We start from the raw sequence: 23507 nt of genomic DNA on the forward strand, positions 1-23507 counted from the left end.
GTTAAACCAGGAATAAATGAGCACATATCGATTACTAGTTATCTGAAAATGAAATCTTACATTATATAACACATGGACATTTTAAGATATGTGTATATTGCTCCAAGTTCTTAATATAGAGAATAGATATGAAGTTTTTTGAGGCAAAATAATAAGTATTAATATTTATAAATAAATATATATTAATTGTTAGTTATACAAAATTGAATTTATACATTATTTAACAACGAGATATTTATTATAGTATTTAAATATATGTTTAGTTATTTTTAAATAAATGAATTTACATATTATTTAACAATTAGATATTTATTGTAGTATTTAAACATACGTGGACAATTTGAATAGTGCATTTCACAATTTCAATTTATTTATGACATTTAAAAGGAAATAAGTGGTGGAAAGTAACAGCATGTATTTTAACATGAATTTTTTGAGAAGTAAAGCATCTATTTATGTATTGGTATTTTTTTGAAACAAATCAAATATACAAGGTTAATGTTTGTTATACTATATGAAGAGTAATGCTTACTACAAATGAATATTTAATTATTTAATTGATTAATGGTTAAATTGATAGAAAAACAGGATGTGCTAATGGATTTGTATATAAAGGGTAGTTGCTGTTTTTTAAGATATAACTCTGATGAAACCCACTACACAGATGGGTGAAAGCGCTCAGTTATATTTTATAAGAAAATAAACGCAGATTTTGTTTTTAACATATTCGTTCATTGTGTTTTCGTTTCATTCAGTTGGCGTTTTACTTTTGGTTTACTAGTGTTCATATCCCACTTGCGTCCACCTGCGCCCACAGTAAGGATGAGTGCTGTAGAGTAGTGGCAGGTGGGGGAACTATGGGTACACAATTATGGGGCTAGGCGTGCAGGTGTTGGCTGGCAGACACATATTAGGAATGCCCCATGGGTGTAAGTAATATTCCGATGTGGGTATAGCAGATGCCCATACCTCCCAAACCTTAAGAGCACATCTACTGGACAGTCCGTAAACCATTGGGGGAACACATAGGGACCATATCATTGAACTGTCCCCGATTACCAGGGACGTCTGTGATTACAAATCAGAATCTAACACAGTCCCAACTAAACCCTCCTAGAACTAGTGATATTAGGAGGAAAGGTGGCGGAATACAAGTAATGAATAATGACAACATGTAAGAGTCATAAACAGCATGTACCTCAGACAATGTGTATGAATACATATGTGCTCTGTGTCCGTCAATGTGTCAGGTTAATAGCACCAACCTTCTAAATGTGTCCCTGAGGTCATTATGCAGTGTCCCTGATTCAGTGTTTATTCTTCCCCATTCGTATGAGAGGACTGATAGTGAGAGAAAGTGCATGTTCCGCCAACTACCTTAGAAAGTTGATAGAATAATAGGGTTGGGGTTACCACCTGTCCACCTTTGCGAGGGGCCCTCCCCTTTGGGCAGTTGTGTCCTGCATAATAACTGTAATTAAGGCAAATGTTCTGTGATTTAGGGCAAAGATTACCTATATTGTCTGTAGTAGTTGCATAAAACAATTATGTTCCTCTGAAACACCTAAATGTTATAGGTAACAGTATAAGCAACTATAATGCTACAAGAGTCACATTTTATTTAGGCAAAACAGTGAAGTACTCCCCTTTCTACTGGCTGTGGGTGTGTTGCCCTGCAAAGTCTGACATCTGTACATACAGGTCCTGTAGGGTTGCCACCTTTCCAAATGGCCAGAGTGGGACATGTTCTGTAGAAATGTCAGCCATTCCAGGACAAAACATACCTACAGCCGTGCATAGTACAGGATTACACTTATTTGCACAAATAAAGCTTAATCTAGTTGCATTTGAATTGCTTATGCTACTTCACATAACATATAGAAGTGTCATATATAAAATAACTGTTGTATGCAATTATTAATGAAATGTAGGATATAATAATGTCCTGTAATCTGGACATTTGCTATGTCTTGATTATTTTTGCAGTGTCCCTCGCAAAGTGGCACAGGTGGTAACCTTAAAGTCCTACCTTGGCCAATTGAAAAGGTGGCAAAACTATAATAGGTATATGGTAGCATGACCCATCCGACGGATGTGGCTACCACAACCCAACTACTTGTCTGTAATGCAGGGTCTTGGTTCTCATGTATCAGCCAGATGGGAGCAGAGTGTATGTGGAACACACAAATATGATTAATTCACTGGACAGGCTGCTGATTCCGTACAGTTGAACGCCATGCCATCGCCTAATGGGCAGCCATTCCTGATACTGTAGTCATGTAGTCCGATGTGATAGGCATCACAAGGTGGGACCAGATTGTAAGAAGAACACACAAAAATGAATGATTCACCGGACAGGCTGCTGATTCCATACAGTCAAACTCCATGCCGTCGCCTAATGGGCAGCCATTCCCGTTACTGTAGTCAGGAGTGGCCTTAGGTCAACTGGTGCCCTAGGCAGAGGGCACAATGGCACCCACCACCATACCACCCAGTGCCCCCATCCTGGTCTACCTACACCAAATAAATACTGGTAAAGTGCCCCCACTAAAGCAGTGCCCTAGGCAGCTGCTTAGTTGGCCTATGCCTAAGGCCGGCTATGACTGTAGGCATGTAGTCCAATGTGATAGGCATCACAAGGTGGGAGCAGATTGTAAGAGGAACACACAAATATGAATGATTCACCGGACAGGATGCTGATTCCGTACAGTCGAACGCCATGCCGTCGCCTAATAGGCAGCCATTCCTGATACTGTATTCATGTATTCCAGTGTAATAGGCATCACAAGGTGGGAGCACATTGTATGAGGTACACACAAATATGATTGTGTCACAGGACAAGTCGCTGATTCCGTACAGTCGAACGCGATGCCGTCGCCTAATGGGCAGCCAGTCCCGATACTGTAGTCATGTAGTCCGATCTAATAGGCATCACAAGGTAATATTGTGGTCCTCGCTCACACCCAGGGGTGTGAGTGACAGATGCAAACACCGATGTATTAGCAAGTGTGGGATCAAGCGGGTGTAAGCGTGTTTGGCTACCAGTATGTGAGTATTGCACTGGTTAAGCAATGTAGAGGCTAATCGTGCGTAAGAGGCTGTAACCAGAGGATATCATACAGCGCAGTCATTCAACAGTATAGGAATGTATCCCATCATGCAGATGTACATGTGAGTGTTTATATCCAGCATATAGGTACATACATATATAGAGATGTATCAGGAACATACCATGTGGCAACAAAGCATTATAAACGAATGAAACAGGAAACACCAGCGATGCCTGTATTATGTAGTGGTGTTGCTCTATGTGATCACAAGACTCCCTCAGACAGACGTGTCAGTCATACACGCAAACAGTTGTACATTGGCCGTATACATCACTCTGTGCGTGTAATGTACATTAACACAACAGTACCTGTCCAATCATTATGTGTGAACAGTACTCTTGCAATGTGCTGTGTGCAGCATTATCATCATGATAAAGGTAAATGGGGTAACCATAGAGGGACTGATAGTGTTTTGTGTACAATGGGGTCATCCTCCTCACGTGTACCTGGACCATGTAGGAGTGATGTGCATACCAGGATCGTGTGCCTGAGGGACAGGGGTGAGGATAACAGTAGTATGTTATGATGCATATTACAAGGGTTTCATGTGTCCAGTGGGCACGTGTGTGTAATGGACAGCTATGTATAGCACAGATGGTGTCCTAGGAGCCGAATGATCTTATGTGTCCGTAGGTGAGGGTCAGATGTTGGGGAAGGAGTGTAGGTATGGCCGTGGAGGATCGGTAGGAGCACAGAAATGACAGCATACAGGGTTGATATATGACATGTGGGGGGTACATCCTGGATGGGGATGGGTCTTCGGCATTCAAAAGCCCATGGGAACAGTCAGTAGGACGGAGGTCCCCAGCCATGGGCAATTGCCACTGCACCTACACAGCTGCAAAGGAGGCAGTGCTGGGGGCTGTCCAGGAGGGGCAGCATCACCCTGTAAATGTGACACTCCGCCGTTGAAATGGTGTATCTGGCTTCGTAACCCCTTAGGGAGCCACCAACGCAACACATCTGGGACCGCACGACAGCAGATATGTACCTGTCTGGTCCCACTCCCAAGGGGGGGACATGCTCCATCCTCAGTGATGGTACCACCAGAAGGTGGTGCAGAGCCAACAGAGGTTGATGTCTATGGCTAGGCCCCAGATGTGCTAGTGCCCAGTGCCATGGTCAGCTGAAGTGGGACAGGAGGATCTGCCGGGACCTACCAACCCATTCAGCCTATGGTGTTGCATTTTAAACCCACATATGGCTTAGTGATAGACAACATCATACAGGATTACCTATGACAGTATGCATAGATATCACCAGCAACACAACAGATGGTCTACATTTGCAGAGGGAGCACAACACATGCATATATACCGCATGCCAACTGTACAATGTGTAGTAGACGTGTGACCGCAGCTATGAACAGTTGCCCATCATTGGCTTGTCACTGGGAATCCCACACAGTGTCAGTCATACCACTGTCTCATGTGACACATGTCCAGTCAGGGATGCGATGGCAGTAACACATCCCTATCATCATGTACTGTCTGCAATCCTCACACCATGCTTTTGCTGTGCACAGAAGTGTGTTCAGTGTGTAACACAGGAAACAAATGGTTGCACACATGGACCATTTCACAGATGGCCCTACAGATGGGGGTCCCTCATGAACAGAGTACTGTCATGTCTGTATTATAACATGCAGAATAGCCATTACCACACACATGTTAAACAGGCAGTAGTCTCAATGCAGCATAGCTGCACTTACATGCTGTAGTTGTGTGGCACATCACCCTCCCATCTTTAGGCTATTTTCCGCTGTGGAAAATGATTGAGGTACATCCAGATATCATTTGTGATGCCATGTCAGAACACCACACCATCCAGGTACCCCTCACAGCGACTGTCATGGCCAGATAATAACATGTTTTCCTAGATAGTGTACTGTGTTTATCATGCAGATGGCTATGGGAACACCATCACAGCTGTACCACATGCATTCAGCTAGAGGACTGCAATAGATGCAGAGGCCATCACCTGACCATTTCCATCTCTTACAATACACATGCTGCTGCTGTGCAGGTGTACACCTTCACATCCACCAGAGAGTGTGTGTGCGGGACAGGCAATGTACACCAGGGAAGGGCTTGGAGACTTAACCATAAGCATCATCTGCCACATGCCGAATAGTACAGGGGCAAACCCCTGACTACTCATTACTATTACATGTGCATGACATTACTACATGTGTCACAAAGGCGACATGTTGCTGTGCTTTAAGAACAAGTGTGTAGGTGAGTGAGTGCCATCTGCAACAGATATAGTAGACATACATTAGGTGTGGCACACATGTCAGTCCACATGAACGGATGCCATTGTCACCACAACCACACTCTAATTGACATGCATTGACACCTTTGCCAGGGCGACAAATACACAATGTGACTACTTAGTTTGCCACACCACAGTAATTCACAGGACCACATGCACCACAGGGGATATCTGGAGGTTCTATGGGCTAGGAAATGTGAAAGTGCTTGACAACTGTTGGTATGCCAACAAGGTTTATACTGGTAGTGACTGTGGTTGGGAGCATCACAACCCACATGCAGACACAGGGTGCCAGTACTGGCATGCAGGTATGCATTGCTCCATGTGTGAGTAGTGTTGTGCAAGATGGCTGTACAAGGCTGGGTGAGGGGTAATCCTTGCCATCGCATCACCCAACAATGGTGTGCAGTGCAGGGATGTAGTGTCTGCAATGTCCCACACAAATGGGTACTGCATTATCTGGCCTGACATCCTGATTACCAATGTCTAAGGCCATAGCTTTGCAATGCATGCCATGTCTGTGTTTGATAGTCCTTCACATGGACATTACCTGGGGTGTGCATGTCCCACAATACTGTACAGTGATATGTACAGGTGTACCTGGTTTGGCAGACACTTGTAGTGTACACAGCTGGCCTGGTGTGGCGAAACCTGCTTATAGTGAGCAGGTCGGCACTGCATCTGCATGGATAGTATGATACAGGCATTCCATGGTGTCACTGGCATGGGTCCATACAGGGTGCATGTGTACAGAATTGTCTGGCCTTAGTGGATCACATTTTATGGCACCACATATGTTGCAGCCATTCAGTGTGGAACATAGTGAAGGCACAATGTCCGCATATATGTGCCTATTTTACCGCTGTACAGGGTACCATGTCCCTCTGTAGGCCACTGCAGTCACACCATGCCTACTATCTGTCCTCAATGTGCATGTTACTAGCAACATAATGGGATATCCTATGCAAGGTTGTATGTGCATGGCACATGGGTGCAGGACATATGCCAGGTACTAGTAGGGCTGCATACTTAGTTCACCAGCCCTTTTGCCAGATGCATGGGTATGGCTTGCCAACACAGTGCCGTGGCTGACTGACAGCTGTACTCCTCGTGAGGTGACCAATGTGTCATAAGATGGATACTATATAGGAAAACTACAAAACCCGCTCCCAAACATGTCCAATGGTAAGACAATCAAGGCCACCTCTACAAACAAACACACACTTGCCATGTCCTGTATACAAACCCCTACCATATCACACTGCAGCAACATGTGTTTAGGGCACATGCTATGGTGAATACTACAAAGCACTGTACTTGTGTCATGCAGGCAGACACACACACACACACACACACACACACACACACACACACACACACACACACACACACACACACACACACACACAGTTGGCATGTCTGGGATTAGAAAACCGACCTAACTACTTTACTACACTATAGCATTACGCAGTTACAGAACGTGCTACCGAGATTACTGGGACACAGCACTCCCAGAGGTGTATTTGTAGATGGGTGACATCATTGGCCTTGCTAACGGTGGGTATAACAAATGTATGGAGTGTGAGCAGTATAAAAGCATTACTCAGTCCTCAGGCAAACGGGGACACACACACACACACACTGCAAGTGTGGGACTAGAACACCAACCTAACTACTTTATTACACTACAGCATTACGCAGTTACAGAATGCGCTACCGAGACACTGGGACACAGCACTCCCAGAGGTGTATTTGTAGATGGGTGACATCATCGGCCTTGCTAACAGTGGGTATAAGAAATGTATGGAGTGTGGGCAGTCTAAAAGCAATTTAGAGTCCACTGGCAAATGGGGACAGAAATACACACACACACACACACACACACACACACACACACACACACACACACACACACACACACACACAAACACACACACACACACACACGCCAAGCCTCTCCACCTACCACCCAACACTACAACCTGTGAGAGATGCATTCATCAAGCCAAACTGGAGGTAAAGGTCTCTCCAACCAAGCCTGACCGTGACTGTCATGTGGAGAAGGTAAACATTCGCACAACACCACACTCATCACATAAGTCTCATTGAATCTACCCCACCACTAACTGGGAAAACTACTCTTGTACCAACACATTAGCTCAACAGTTTCTGGAATTCATAAACACCAATGCCCTGACTCAACATATCCACACACCTAACAGGGGCAACAATATCCTAGACCTAGGCATTACCAACATCAGTGACTGGTGCTCCACACGTGAAGCCAACTCCTTGTTGGTCCAATCAGACCATGAGCTGAATGCCATTGATATCCACACCCCACCCCCACCACCCATTAAGGGAACCACAGTATGTCTACAAGGCCAGCTACATGCTTCTTAAGACAGACGTGGTGGATGTCATGACACACTTGCAGATGGACAGTACTGTTACAACTGCTGAATCCTACACACATGCACTCTATAAGCACTTACATGAGTGCATGGCTTATGCTATCTCAAACAGAACCAGGACGCTATACTCCTAATTAATGAAACCAATCTGGGGTCCCCTGCCATAAACAAAATGTACTATAGGAAGAAGACACTGTTGCAAATGAGAGTACAGTCCCATGCATGGAGGAGCTCATGGCCAGCCTCAGTAAGAAGGTGAGATCCCTTATAAGATCCTCCTTACGAAAACTAAAATGCAACTAATACCAACAACAACCACAAAACATTCTATAGCTATGTCACATATCTCAATGTCAACAACCAGATCTGCTCTGAGTTACAGCACAAAGGCACGAACATTGCAGAAACAACTGATATTGGCAACATCCTGGCAGATCCCTCTCAAAGCACACTCTAAAGGCAATATCACAGCATCCATGGGACCAGACAACATCCCAGGCTGCATTTTACATAAACTTCAGAATGTACTGTCTCCCCACCTATGCGCCATGTTCAGTAATAGCCTCACATCGGGCATAGTGCCCCCTGAATGGCACACAGCAACAGTTATTCCACTCCACAAAGGTGGCACCACAACGGACCACAGGACCTATTTCCCTATAGGCCTGACTAGCCTGGTCTGCAAATCTATGGTGCACATCATGGATCTCAGTCACAGAGACATTGGGTACCTCCAAACCTTTGACTCCCCCCCTGTTTGGCATTGTTAAGGGTGGACCATGCCTCTTAAACCTGGTGGACTTCTTAGAGACAGTTACCAAGGCATTAGATGAGGGTAAGGAGGTCCACACAGCCTACCTAGATCTCTCAATGGCTTTCAACACCATTCTTCCTTCTGGTATTATCAACATACCCATCTGCCTGAACATTAACCCCAATGTCATGTGATGGTTTGCAAAGTGGCTCACGGACAGAACCCACCCAGTGGGAGTTGCATACCCTAGGTCCAACTGTATACCATTTACAAGTGGTGTCCTCCAGGGCTCAGTCCTAGGACCCCTCATGTTCGGTATATACTTCTCTGACGTACAGACAAGCACAAGAGGGCTTTGGCTGAAAAGATTTGCAGGTGACTGCAAACTAGGGGACATAATTGTTTCCCCAGCTGTTACAGACACCCTCTGGAAGGGTCGCACTGAGACCGATACCTGGTGTTGATATCATGGCATCAAGCTGAATGCCTAAAAGTGCATAGTCATCCCCTTTGGATATAACTTAAATTACCCACAGACTGCCACATAGGTGCTAGTCCCCTACATACAGAAAAGGTAATAAGGGATTTGGTAACCCCAGTAGATAGCAATGTCTTCTTTGATACCCATAATGACACGGTGGTTAGAATATCCTTTTACATGGCACCCCTAATCTCTAATGGGTTCGCATCCAGATCAAAGGAGGCCATTGTGACTCTACTCATGACATATTAGACCCATTAAAGGATACAACACCTCATTTGGGATATACCTTACAAGACAACTGCTACAGCTTGGGAGACCACACCAGTACAACACCAAGAGGATTACTGCCCTCAAACAGATGACCTATGCAGCCCAACCTGAGAAACTCCAGCTGTACTCAGTTGCATACCGCATATTCACAGGTGATCTCTGCTTGACATACAAGGCCCATGTCCAACCCTGTATTGCTGGATGTGCTCCACCTAAACAGAGGCCCCTGAGAGCCACATGCACTAGGGATATGCACCTAACCACAACGATGAGTAGGATGTGCTCGACGGATAGATTCCTGACCCGGACACTCCCCATGCTTTGGAACACGATTCCAATATACATCAGGCAGGGCCCCTCACTAGCACTGTTCAAGGGAAACCTTGACATGTAGATGGGAGACAGACATGTACCCCAGGGATTACTGCAGTGGCTCTGCTGGACAGAGGCACAGGGAACTAATGGCTCTGCCGTTCAGAGGCACAGGGAACCAACCTATGGGGGTGGTGAAAGCTAACACACTCTAGCTAGGCTTACAAATACTCTTGGTAAGACAGCCTAGTACCTACCTTTGCACATATTACATGTCTTATGTGCATGGATAGTTAAATAGCTCTTCCATTTTACTTTGCTATCATGCTGATAAACTGTTGGGTGACTAAAAGACATATGTATCCTGTTATTGCGTATTGTAAATGCCAATAGACATAACTAATGTTTGCCTAACATTACAGTAATGCTATGTAGCTTGTAATACATATCTGCCTACAATACTGTACATTACACAGTTATTGGCACAATATCCCACAATGCAAATCATAATTGCACAGTGGCCCAACCTTCAACATGTTATTCTCAGTAATACACCCATACATATGGCTACAGTTACAATATATCAACATATACTATCCCCTGTTATAGCACATACTTGTTGGACCAGCCCTGCCACTGACAGTGGCTGGTGAGGAGTATTTCTGTTCAAAGCCCTTATATAGCATCCCCTGTGGTGTATGTGGTGTTTGCCTTGTGACCTACAGCAGTACACACAAATACTACAAGCATTACTATGCTCAACAATACATCACTACAAGATAACTGTTTCCACTATATGGATTGTGTGCACTTTAAATACTACAGAAAACTACTACATACACAGACATACTGACTGTTCTGCATACCTTATTAGTAACCCGAGGTGTCGTTAACTGTTGATTCAATCCTTTTCAGTTTGTGTTTCAATGTTCTTTGTAACGTTCCGCTGGTATATATGGATGGTTTGAATGTGTGATAACACATCCTTTTCTAGTTACATATCGGTAACATGTTGTATCCTGTCCACCAATTGCTGTTCCAAAGTAGTTAATTAGATGCACATCAGCTGTGCAGCTACTCCATTAGCTGATACCATGGTAACAGTGGTGTATAGCTGAGTACTCCTTTTGGGTGTTGTCCTTTTGCCTTACTTTCAAGGAAGACGGCCTGAATGTGTTGTTTGCGATATATTTCAACAGCTATATGGAGACACACAGAGATATATTAGCTTCATGACTCCCGTGAACTGTGTGTAATGGTTAGACAATTTAGTTCTACATGTGAGTGCAGCTGTTATATTTTGCAACATTGCTACTTATGCAGGGTTTGTTTGTACCTGATACTTCTGCAGATGTTTAAGTCTGGCAAGGATGTTTGGCCAGCTCAAGACCGTATGGCTATGCATGAACTGTTATGTGGTGTGCAGTGTGCTCACCAGACATCCTTGATTTGGTGTACAAGTGTAGCATACTGTGCTGTTACTCACTAATTGCTAACACATCCCGGTGTACGCACAACCCTCTGAAACGGGATTACTGCAAACAAACCCTGTTACATCAGCAGCTGTTCCATTGTATAACAGCAGCTATTTCACATAGGGACATGTTAGTGTGTCTCTGACAAGGTATGTTAAGGCTTCTGCAGATGTACAGTGAGCGAATGATTTGTGATGTTATTACAGTTTGTATTGTAATATGTTTGGGTGTGGGGGTGATGGTGGGTGTGCATAGCAGATGCAGGTGTGTAGGAACTGCTTTTATACATAATTGCTATGTGCGTGAGGGTTCCTTCCCTATTTGAAAAACTATCTTTTTGTGGACTAATACAGTGGTAATTGCAGGCTGATTCATTAAGGCACTGTTATGTGGTTCCTGTATAGCATGCAGTTGATGTTAGTCCTTGAATCCCTTCAGTAATTCATCTGAATGTAATAACATGTTGCTACATGAAAGCTGTGTATTTCTGTCATAGGTATTTGCAGTCATCGTAGTTGTGTTGGTGACTGACCCTCTTTGGCTAGGGTTGCCACCTTTTCATATGACCATAGTGGGACCTTTTTGGGACACACATCTGATTTTACAGGCCGACACAAACCCATGGTCAGTACAAGGGATAGATCTTTCCTTTCTTGCCTAAATATAAGCTTATTCTTGTAGCGGTTTAGTTGCTTATCCTGTTTCCTGTAACATGTAGGTATTTTAGATACAGAAATAACTATTGTATGCATCTATTACAGTACATATGGGACATAATTATGTCCTGCAATCCCAGGACATTTGCCACGTTTAATATATTTGGTCAGGGCACTACCGCCCAAAGAGGGAGTGTCCCTCGCAAAGTGGGACAGGTGGTAACACTATCATTGGCTCATGTCCATAGCACATATTTGTAATAGTGTATAGGCATATACTCTCCATATCTTTTCTTCATAAAGGTTAGTAGTGGCGGAATGTGTGATTGCTATGGTCCATGTTATACACATATATGAACACTTCAACCGCTGTATACGGGAGACCTACAGAATCCCGAAACCACAGAGTTCCGACGCACACAGTACCGGGACCAGACTCCCATACCCCACATTACCGACGTCGACAGTAACCCGCGAAAGTAACATGGACATGGAACACACACGCAGACACACTGCTACCCAACACATCCAAACAAACCATCCTACATTACGTATGAGCAGGTGGCCAAGCCCCCCTACACCCCCATGTAGGTGTCTGCGCCCCCCACACCATACCCTACTTTAATATTCTACCTCCTAGGTTGCGCAAACAGACGCACAAAGCTAACCCACACATTACAGTCCCCCAAGAACACACACCACACACACAGAACACACACTTACACATACTACAGCCCTAAGAAACACGTTTACACACAGTAACCTACCTGAACCGTAACACCAGAAGCAATGGCTAACTGTTCACTAACATTGGGATTTTACACCTCGAGCATCTGGTGTTTCGGTACTGTGTTCTTTTGGACCTTAAGCCTGTGGATTACGTACGTCAGTATGTAAAGCAGTCAGTATGTGGTAGGTATCCCATTTATATGTACATCCATGGTTATGTAGATGTTGTTAACTTATCTATATATCTACATATATATATATGTATATCCCCATATATCGACATATCTCTTTCTTTCTCTCTCTCTGTCTCTCTCTCTCTCTCTCTATATATATATAGATAGATAGATATATGTATATATGTGTGTGAATATATATATATATATATATATATATATATATATATATGATATATATATATATATATATATATATATATATATATATAGATTTGTGTGTGTATATATATATATATATATATATATATATATATATATATATATATATATATATATATATATATATATATATATATATATATATATATATATATATATATATATATATATATATATATATATAGATATATATAGATATATATATATATATAAAACATACACCTTTCATTGGGTATATGCCGGTTTGTCCAATTTCAACACATTCCTACCTTTTATGTTTTATCCTGTCAGTATACACGACTGCTATTGGTACATCTCAGGTAGCTTAGTGGTATGTTATTGGGATGAATGTGTACATGGTTGCGTGTTCTAATCCTGGCAGTGATATCTTACCTCTCAGAGCAGGCACTGGTAGTGCAAGGGTGATTAACGCACATTTCAGCGGTTGTGTGTTCCACATGTTTATTATTCTGTGGAGAACTACCTATATATGCAAGCTGTGTTTAAGGTATACTATGTAACATGTACACATCTGTGAAGATTCCTGTCAGGGATACTCCCCATTATTTGGAACTACATCCCTGACTACATTATACAAAACCCCTCACTAACACTCTGGGGAATCATTGCAGAGTGGGTGGTAAACAGTGGCTATACCCCAGGGATCCCACAATTGGCTCTGCTCCACAGTGGGACAGTTAGTTAATCGATGGGTTGGCGACAGCAGACACGTTTTGCCTATGCTTATGAGTGGCCTCAGCAGTTGGGCATGTACCTACCTATGTATCTATGAACCTGTACATACAGTATGGACACATGCTGATAGCTTAATTTACTGTTCAGGTATTGACTTACCTTGTGCCAATGGCAGTTGTGTGTACAATAGTTGAGGGCTACCTATGTAGGATGCACACAGTAGACCACCTATACATGACAATTTACAGGTGGTCGTGTGTGTATGCCATCCATGTTTGCTGTGTGTGCAGGTAGAGAAGGGTGTCAGTCCATGAGTGCTTACACTATCAGTGTGTGTGCTGTATGTTCCCTGTTTGCCAAGGCATGGGCATACTGGGCACACCCCCATCTGCCTACTGGGGCTAGCACAGGGTGTTCGTGGTCTGAGTCCCCCTGTGCCTGTGGGTCCCTTGACAATGGTGGTGGGCTGTGAGGGCCTTCACCATTCTGTTCCTGCTGCAGCTGTTTCCGCAGGATCATATTGTGTAGCATGGCACATACTATGAAGATGTGGGCACACGTTCCTGGAGAGTACTGCAAGGCTTCTCCACATATGTCCAAGCAACAGAACCATGATTTCAGCATCCCAAACACGCGCTCTATGATGATTCTGGTTTATGCGTGTGCCTCATTATGGCATTCTTGCATGGCTGTGTGTGCATTTCTGATGGGAGTCATCATCCACGGTTCCAGTGTATAGCCAGCATCCCCCACCAGGTGGCCATATGGGATGTCCCCCTTGGCAAATACCTGATACAGCTGTGAGGCATGCCAGATGTGGGAGTCATGATAGCTTCCAGGGCTGCCAGCACACACATCCATAATAATGCCCTGGGCATTGCACACGACCTGGCAGTTGATGGAGGGGAATCCCTTGCAGTTTATGTAGTGCCTACCCTGCTCACCAGGTGGTGACTTGATGTATATGTGCATGCAGTCTATTGCACCCGGGTAGTCTGCCACACGGAAGAGACGCATATTGCTGGTCAACTCCTCCTGTGTTAGGGGGAAGTATATGTGCTCATTGGAATAGGTAACATGGCATCCAGGAACTGGTGGAGTACCCTGGATGCTGATGCCTGTGAGATCCCCATGATATCCCCAGTTGGCCTTTGGAAGGTACCTGTGGTTAGTATTCTCAAGCTTACACATACCATCGTGTCCACTGGGATGGGTTCCCCTCTGTTACTTCTGGCTCTGAGGTGTGGCCGGCACAGCTCAACAAGTTGCTGTATGATGTCCCTGTCCACCCTGTAATGCTCTACTATCTCCAGATCATGTAGCCCCTGGAAGGTTACCCTGGGTCTGAACACTCTTCTCCTCCTCCAGTGCCTGAGACAGTTGACAGCTTCATTCTCCACACCACCGCCAGTCTCCAACACATGCTGGTGAAACAAAGCTATGGTGGCCCCTAACATGTACATATTAAAAGTTCCCCATCTGTATACACCAATGGGTGTCTGGGAATACACAAGTGTGTGTGTGGGGCTTTCACACCTTATACTATTGTGCAATGGATGATGCTGGTGTAGTTGGGTGTGTTTGTGCTATTCCAGCTGCAGGGTATCGTAATTATTGGTTTTTACAGCAGTTACTGCTATTGTGGGGCCTTTGGTGTTGACTTGTCTGCCATGATTCATCTATTGCCCTTTACTTCAGTTTTCAACCCGATTCCCCTTCCATTGTCAGGCATGCATCCAGCTGCTGCCTTTCTTGTTTTGTGCTTTCACAACCCAGGATTGTATTGGGAAATGTGTTATGTAGCTGATCTACTGCAAGTTTGCTTTGTTCTGCTGTGACAGTTCTCTTTTTTTGTTGTATGGCACCTCCCCTTTCCTGTTCTGCAGGTTGCTGCTAGCAGCCTTGTTAGCTGTTGTCTATGGCCCACTGTGAGTTTCTAGGTGTTAATTACTCATTTGTACTCCAATTATCATGCTGCAGTATTTCCTTATTGTCTTCCCGTATCCTTCCTGTTTCAGCTGTGGTGCGTGCCGCGCACAGCCGCTTACCAGGTTTCATGCGCATTTTCATCCACGTTCACATCTACTTTCGGTTACCTTGTGTGCTCTCAGCTAAGCAAAGCTATGGCTACTTCCACACCCCTATCCTACGGCTTTACTTAGCAACACGCAACATGGATTAGCAATGATCCAATGTGCTTACAGCTATAGTGGCGTGCCCCTCTCTTGATGTCATGTTTACCTCCAGGCCAAGCCTCGGTGTTGTACCACTACGCCGTGTGGTACATCCTTACACTGGCGGGGCGTTTGCAATTCAGTATTACTTGACTCATTTGCATGGCATTGACTGCTAATTCCTAGTTACCATACGGAACACTGTCACAGACCCTTAGCAACCCTTGCGCCATGGTTGTGGTGTAGCATGCGTGCCATTGACTATTATGGGGATATCATGAATTGCGTTACATTGCAGTTTTATGACATCTAAATATATTTTCCTTGTGATCCCGTTTGCGCACAGATGCACTGGGGTTTTACTTTGCGTTGGTGTGGCCATGACATTAAATGTTATTTTTTATATGTTGTACATGTTGTTTTATGCCATTGGCTATATATTTAGCCATTGGCATATATTAACATTATAATACGTAAGTTTGGTCTGATTTCATAGCTCTGATTTTATGTTTGACAAAATGTAAACAGTTTTTTTTGGTTTACATTTCTACATGCTTACGCTATGCCTGCACCACTTCATGAATTGCTATATACCTTCATTTGCATGCTACACTGCTGTGCATGGGGTAATTAGCATACATGTGCCAGGAGCTGCGCAGCTCTGCCATACGCTGGTAGTGCACATGGAAACAGCTCTTACCTGAATCGCACGGCAGCCATATTTGGCGCTAGATCGCCGATGCTACTCGGGCACATGGCGCAAGCTTCATGAATCCCGGGGAATGACTTAGACAACAGAATAAAAAAAAACAGAAAGGGGTATTGCCAAACTTAAGAAGCCTATGGCAAGAACAATAACTGGGCTCCCAAGGTTAGAAGCAAACAAGGCTAAAGAATTAATAGCTAAAGTAAGAGTGGTGAGATAAAATGGTGATGTATAATCAATCAGCCAACAGTGAAGTATCCTGGAGCAGATGGCATTTCTTGTGGAAGTTTGGAAGTTAGGAGGGAAGAAAAGGAATAGACGGTTTTGTTAAAAAATGTTTTAAAAGTTTGGGCAGTGCCAGCATCTTGGAAGAAAGTTGTAGTGGCTGCACTACCCACAGAGGGTAAAGATCCTTCACACCCTTCTTCATATAGATCAAATTCAATTCTGAACTATGATTATAAAGCGTTTGTCTATACTCATTAAAAGAATGGCTAAGGTGTTGCCAAAAATGTATAGATATGGATAAATGTGGCTTTGAGGAGGGGGAATAACATTTAACACATTTCACAATGTTAACAGAACAATTGTGATCCATGTAGGAACAGGATGCATGAAAATACCCCTATTGATGATGGATCCTACACAGAGAACGCATTCAGTAGACTCAGTTGGGATTTTATGACTAGGGCAATGGTAGCATTTGCATTTTCTGACAGAATAATAGGGTTAATTAGGAGGCTATATGAAGGCTCAGAGTCAAGAATTAAGGTGGGAGAGTACCTCTCTGACCAGCTATATTTAAATAGAAGAAGCAGGCAGAGATGATTTCTTTCCCAACTGTTATTTGCTTTATATTTGGAGCCACTGGCAAAGAAAACAAGGAGTTGACAAATTGAAGGATAATAGTTAATATGGTACTCAAGAAACATTTGCCTTACTTGCATATTATATTATTTTGTACTTGATGAATGCAGAAATGGACAGTTGAGTGCTGTGGAACATTTTGAGACAGTTTCAAGTTTTTTTTTCAGAATATAAAATGAATAAAGAAAACAAAAGCTCAACAAGACCACCACAGCTTCCAATATGATAAAAATTCCTGTTTAATGAATAGGACAAGCGCTTTCACATAGACACTCTACGCTTCATCAGATCCTTAAAACAACTCTATAGAATGCATCATTATATAGTGCCACTATAGCATTTAATTATTCCATCAAAAGTTTTTTTTGAAAATTTTTTTTTAGAATATAAAATGAAGATAAAACAAAGGCTTTAGAGGCAACCAATGTTCCCACTCATAAATTGGTTCAGCGATGCCCATGTTTATGGGGACATAATAAGATGAAATATTTAGATAAGTAAAAAAAAAGTTATATTATGGGAGCTAAAGATTCGTGGGAAGATAAAAGATAATACATAAAAATGAGATGTTGGAAGCTTACTATGCATATGGATATTAAATAAGGTAGTGAAAAAATGTTTCTAGTCCCTTTAGTATTATATACATGTCAGGCATGTTTTTATCAACCAGAGGAGAAATTGTTGACCATTATTAATAAAGAATTGAACAAATTTGTTTGGGAATGAAAGAGGGCAAGACTTAAGTAAGACAAGCTTTTTTTCATTATAGAAAAGATGGTTAAGGATTACCAAATTTTAAAGTAACGCAGTTAGGGCTTATATATATATATATATATATATATATATATATATATATATAACACATGCAGTAGTTTACAAATCAAAGTGGAAAGAAATGATATTGAAATTGGTTGGGGGGGGGGGGGTTATGAAATAAAGAGAGAGAGGGACAGCTGGATTTTGGATGCAAGCCCTTAAGGAGAATAATAACTGTATAGAATATTATAGTTATAAAGCAGCAGAAAGTATTTAAAGAACTATGCTAAAACAGGAATTGAGAAAGTGGATTTCACCAATTGGGATGACTGTAAGCAGACATGCAAAGTTGGCAAGAGAGGTCTTCATTTATTGGAGAAAATTAACAAAACAACTAAGATATTGAGAGCAAATAACTAGGTAGAGAAAGGTTAATAGAGTGGGATTAAGTCAAGCAGAAGTTTGGACTGCAGGTTGGAGACTGCCTTCCCTGCCAGGCACTTTTAACAGAATATAGGCAAAGAGAAAGGGACAGGGGAATGTTAAGAGGAAAGATCAGTTCTGGTTACATTTTAGGTTGAGTCTAGAATAGAAGCAGGTGTTAAAAAGGGATAATTAGTAGGGCAAATAAAATACTGCATGATAACTATAAGTTTCAATCAGAAGAGTTTAAAAAAGACTGGGAATCAGAATGGAAAGTCCATATACAAAGGAACACAGGGAAGCCATGCGTATGACTCCTAAGTGTGCAGCATAGTCTGGAAGGTTTAGAATTTATGCATGGAGATGTTTGCATTGTTATATTTATACCTCAATCAGACTTCTTCAGGTAAATAGAAAATGCTGAAGATGTGATAGGAAAGAGAAGAGTAGTTAATACGTTTTTTGGGAATGTAACAAGTTGGCAGATTTTAAAAAGTTTCATAAAGGGTCTGTACTTTGTCAAAAATGGTGGGTGAGCAAATTGTTGTAACTAAGGAAGTTATTCTTTTTAGATGGGATATAACTGCATTGCATAGACATGGTAAGGCATTACTATTTAATGCCACTGGCTGACAAAAAAACATTTACTAGAACATGGAAATCAAAATCTAAACCAAATGTAGCTGAAGCATTGAATGTAAAGGTGATAAAAATGGAAATGAAATATTTAGAAAATGTAAGGAGCAAACTGCATAGAAATAAAGGGAATTTGTGAGAACAATATGTGCAGAATAATGTTCAGGAGGAGAGGTACAATTTCAGGGAAAGAAGTACTTATTTACTCCAACATTACATAAACTGCTCAACTGTTAAAAAATAAAACATATATAATGCCCAAAAATGAAAAAGGCTTGGAATGGTTTATTTGATAAGATTTTAAAACATATGATTTAAACACTGCACTACTACATATCTTTTTGTGTGGGATGTATCTGTCTTTTCTGTGAAAGTCTCTTCTTGCAGAAGTCTGTAACATTTTATCATTCACTGAAATTCTATGTACCTTATTTCCACAATATATTTATAAAAGCAGGTTATCATTGCTTATTTTATTTCCTCTGTTTATTTGCTATACCACTGTACCTTCAGGAAGAGTTAAGTTGTTTAAATGTGAAGTATAGATGCAAATTGTACCTTTTCTATTATGTCAGAAATACTAGTGCAAATATTTCTGGCTTTATATCCACATCATGTCACACCTAGGATACCTTTGACTATATTGAGTTATCTTAGTGTGTTTCTATACTGATTTCTTTAAAATATATACATAAATAATAATGTTTTGTTTATTTCATTCTTTGAGCAGGATGAAAAATACTGGGCAAGGAGAAAAAAGAACAACATGGCTGCCAAACGATCACGAGATGCCCGTCGACTTAAAGAAAATCAGATTGCTATTCGTGCCTCATTCCTAGAAAAGGAAAATTCAGCTCTCCGTCAGGAAGTAGCAGACTTGAGGAAAGAGCTTGGCAAGTGCAGGAATATACTTGCAAAATACGAGAGCAGGCATGGTCCAATATAAAAAGTGTAACAGTGAGCCATTTCAGCTGATGAATAATTTATCTTTATTGATAGCATCGCCCTTAAATTAACCATTCTGTAACTGGCACTTTACCAGAAGTAGAACAGAAATGGATACACATTTTGTATGGGTCTAAACTTCACTTTACATCCTTCACTTCACACTAGAGTTACACCTTTTTGTCATAAAAGGGTAACATTATTTTACCTTTTGGACTTACAAGTGTCATTGTGGTATATATTTTTTAGATGTTACAGCTAGCCATTTCAACTATAATATATATTACATTTCAGTGTAACCTTTTCTTTTTATCTTATCCATTAGGGAGGTCTGACTTAAGTAAAATAATAAAAGAGCAGTTTGAGGACAATAATTATCACTTCTCTGCCTTAAAGTTATTCTGTACCATCAAGTATGTGTTAGTTACAAAGGTCAATATAAAGTTTCATCATGGCTCTGCCAGCTTAAAGCTGCTAAATTATTTAACTAAAACAGAAGACAAGCCTTTCTAACCTGTACTGTAGAAGTAATCACAGATGATGGAGGTGTAATATCATTGTTTTATCACCTTCTACTATACACTGCATAGCAGGTAGCTCCTTGAAAACAACATTTAGTAAATTGTTAGGAAAAGAGGATTATATGGCTGTACCCTGCAATCCTCAATGTAAGGTTGTCTTTAAAAGTAATGCAATCCTTGCCAGCACAACGCATATCTTCTTAACTGCTGCATGCATGCAACATTTTGTTTCCTGAAGCAACAACATTTAAGCAGTGTTTTACTTAGAATATGTAACCGATTAAACATTTTTAAAGTTGTCATTTTTATAAATGCAATGACCAGTTGCTGAAAACTACAAACATAAAAATAAAAATTATCCTCAGATATTTGGTTTCCATTAAGTATGCACTACAGCAAATGGCCATGTAACAACACATGAACAGCTGACCATGTTAATCTTTTAAGGCTAAGTTACATGTATTATTGTTAGACATGATGTCTGTGACTACAAGCAAACTGTACCTATTCAAATATGTCTGAACTTATCTGCTAATATAGGTAAACACATAGTTATCAGAATACCAATGAATTATAGTTTACTGATTTATTGACTTCTTCAATACCTTAACTTAATTTTTGATGTTTGTGTCCAAATTTATAGTGTGCTTTAAATGAAGTAGCTACATTTGTCAGTAACATGCTCCATCTGGTTGAATAAGCCTATTGAAATTACCTCTCTGTATGTCCTCACAACTTATGTATAGGATCACTGTTAAAAGAACTCAAATATTTTGCACTGTCTGCACCTTAAGCAATAATCCTGCTGCACACTGGGGCATCCTGCATGGGTATTACTAGAGTGCATAGGTTGAACACTTACCAATACTTACCTACTGCACCATTGGGTCATCCTGCATAAGCATTACTAGAATATGTAGGATGAATACCTGCCGATACATACCTAATGAACATTGGCACATCTTGTACAGGTATTACTGAGTGCATAGGATGAATATCTATGACACTTACATACTTACTGCACATGGGGGCATCCTGCATGGCTATTACTAGAGGACATATAATGAATACCTACCAATATTTTCCTATTGCACATGGGGGCATCCTGCATGGGTATTACTAGAGTGCACAAGATAAATACCAGCTGACAGTTACCTACTGCACACTGGGGCATCCTGCACAAGTATAGAGTGCATAGGAGGAATACTTGATAATACTTACCTACTGCACACTGGGGCATCCTGTACAGGTATTACAAGAATGCATAGGATGAATACCTCCTGATACTTACCTACTGCACACTGGGGCATCCTGCACAGGTATTACTAGAGTGCATAAGATGAGTACCTACCAATATTTACCTACTGTACACTGGTATTACTAGAGTACATAGGATGAATATCTTCTGATACTTACCTACTGCACATTGGGACATCCTGCATGGGTATTACTAGAGTGCATAAGATGAGTACCTACCAATATTTACCTACTGTACACTGGTATTACTAGAGTACATAGGATGAATATCTTCTGATACTTACCTACTGCACACTGGGGCATCCTGCACAGGTATTACTAGAGTGCATAAGATGAGTACCTACCAATATTTACCTACTGTACACTGGTATTACTAGAGTACATAGGATGAATATCTTCTGATACTTACCTACTGCACATTGGGACATCCTGCATGGGTATTACTAGAGTGCACAGGATGAACACCATACAATACTTACCGAAGATTTCCTGTGCATTTGATAAACTGGCAAACATCTGTAGAACAAATTCAGAACTTTTAGATCAACACTACTTGGGAAGTGTAAGAATGGAGTCTGTTGTTGAAAATCCAGGAACTTAATGCCCACTTAATTTTAACACTTGTATCTTTCTGTACTGCAAGTCTTAACATTTTCAAAAAAGCAAAGAAAAAATGTAGTTACATTTTTGTAAGCTGACTACTTGTGTGTTACCCTAGACTATTTATGTGTTACTCTTTTTTATGACCACAAGAAAATGAGTGAGTAGCTTGTTCATTTTGCACCTATTTCCTACCTGCCTTTATTAACTGTCTGTATTTGTTAATGCATTTTACCGAATGGTGATTCTTAAGATGAATGTAAAGGACACTGGTGTATTGTTTAAGTGGCTGGTGTTGTCATAAACTGTGGCTAATCCAGTTAAATTAATGTTTACTGTTGACCAAAATCAGATTTTAAGTGCAATGTTTATGCAGAGTAATACAAATTGTCCTTTTGTACAATATTTTCAAACTAAAATGTATATTTTAAGAGACATATAGATAAAATATATAGAAGTAAAACTGAAGTGAAATGATTTAATATATATTAAGTAAAATGCATATATATATATATATATATATATATATATATATATAAAATGTGTGTGTGTGTGTGTGTGTGTGTGTGTGTGTGTGTGTGTGTGTGTGTGTGTGTGTGTGTGTGTGCAATTTATATTTTCACCACTATTGTGTAAAGAGAAAAAGAGAACATTTTTTGGGATTTTAAAATATTTACTCACACAGAAGTAAGAAATGGTGTCTTATCCCCCATCATAAAATCTGTGGGCTTCTCTTTGGTCAGGTAGACCAATATTATTAAATGCACTCTTCCAAAAGATGGGTCAATATTGGTTCCTTAGTTAAACACATTTTTGTATTTATTTTCACATTCGATAAGAATGAATTGAATGTGAAAATAAATACAAAAATGTGTTTAACTAAGGAACACAGGGGCGAGGAACACACACTGCAGTAGCGTTGTCGCCTCACAGTAAGATGCTGTCCGGTTCGATTCTCAGCTAGAGCTCCTTCTGCGTGGAGACATGCGTGAATGGGCGTACCTTCGTTGAAGGTTGTGCATCAGGGCTGGTAACTCGGCATGTAAAAATCCA

The 23507-nt window shown here is 41.3% G+C and overlaps 1 protein-coding gene across 2 annotated transcripts in view; it reads left to right on the forward strand.

Moving 5' to 3' along the window:
• The window catches only part of HLF (HLF transcription factor, PAR bZIP family member), a 925298-nt gene extending 902381 nt beyond the window's left edge, over nucleotides 1-22917 (forward strand). Inside the window, exon 4 of one of the 2 annotated variants that reach the window (XM_044090471.1) lies at nucleotides 19859-22917. In XM_044090471.1, coding sequence (XP_043946406.1) covers nucleotides 19859-20077 — 219 coding nt within the window. In that variant the 3' untranslated portion in view covers nucleotides 20078-22917. The remainder of the gene's footprint in view (nucleotides 1-19858) is intronic. The other variant, XM_044090472.1, reaches the window with a different exon arrangement.
• Nucleotides 22918-23507: the final 590 nt, after the last annotated feature.

Source organism: Protopterus annectens, chromosome 12.part0, assembly GCF_019279795.1.
Source record: "Protopterus annectens isolate FY-2018-M chromosome 12.part0, PAN1.0, whole genome shotgun sequence".
In the NCBI taxonomy this organism is placed as follows: Eukaryota; Metazoa; Chordata; order Ceratodontiformes; family Protopteridae; genus Protopterus; species Protopterus annectens.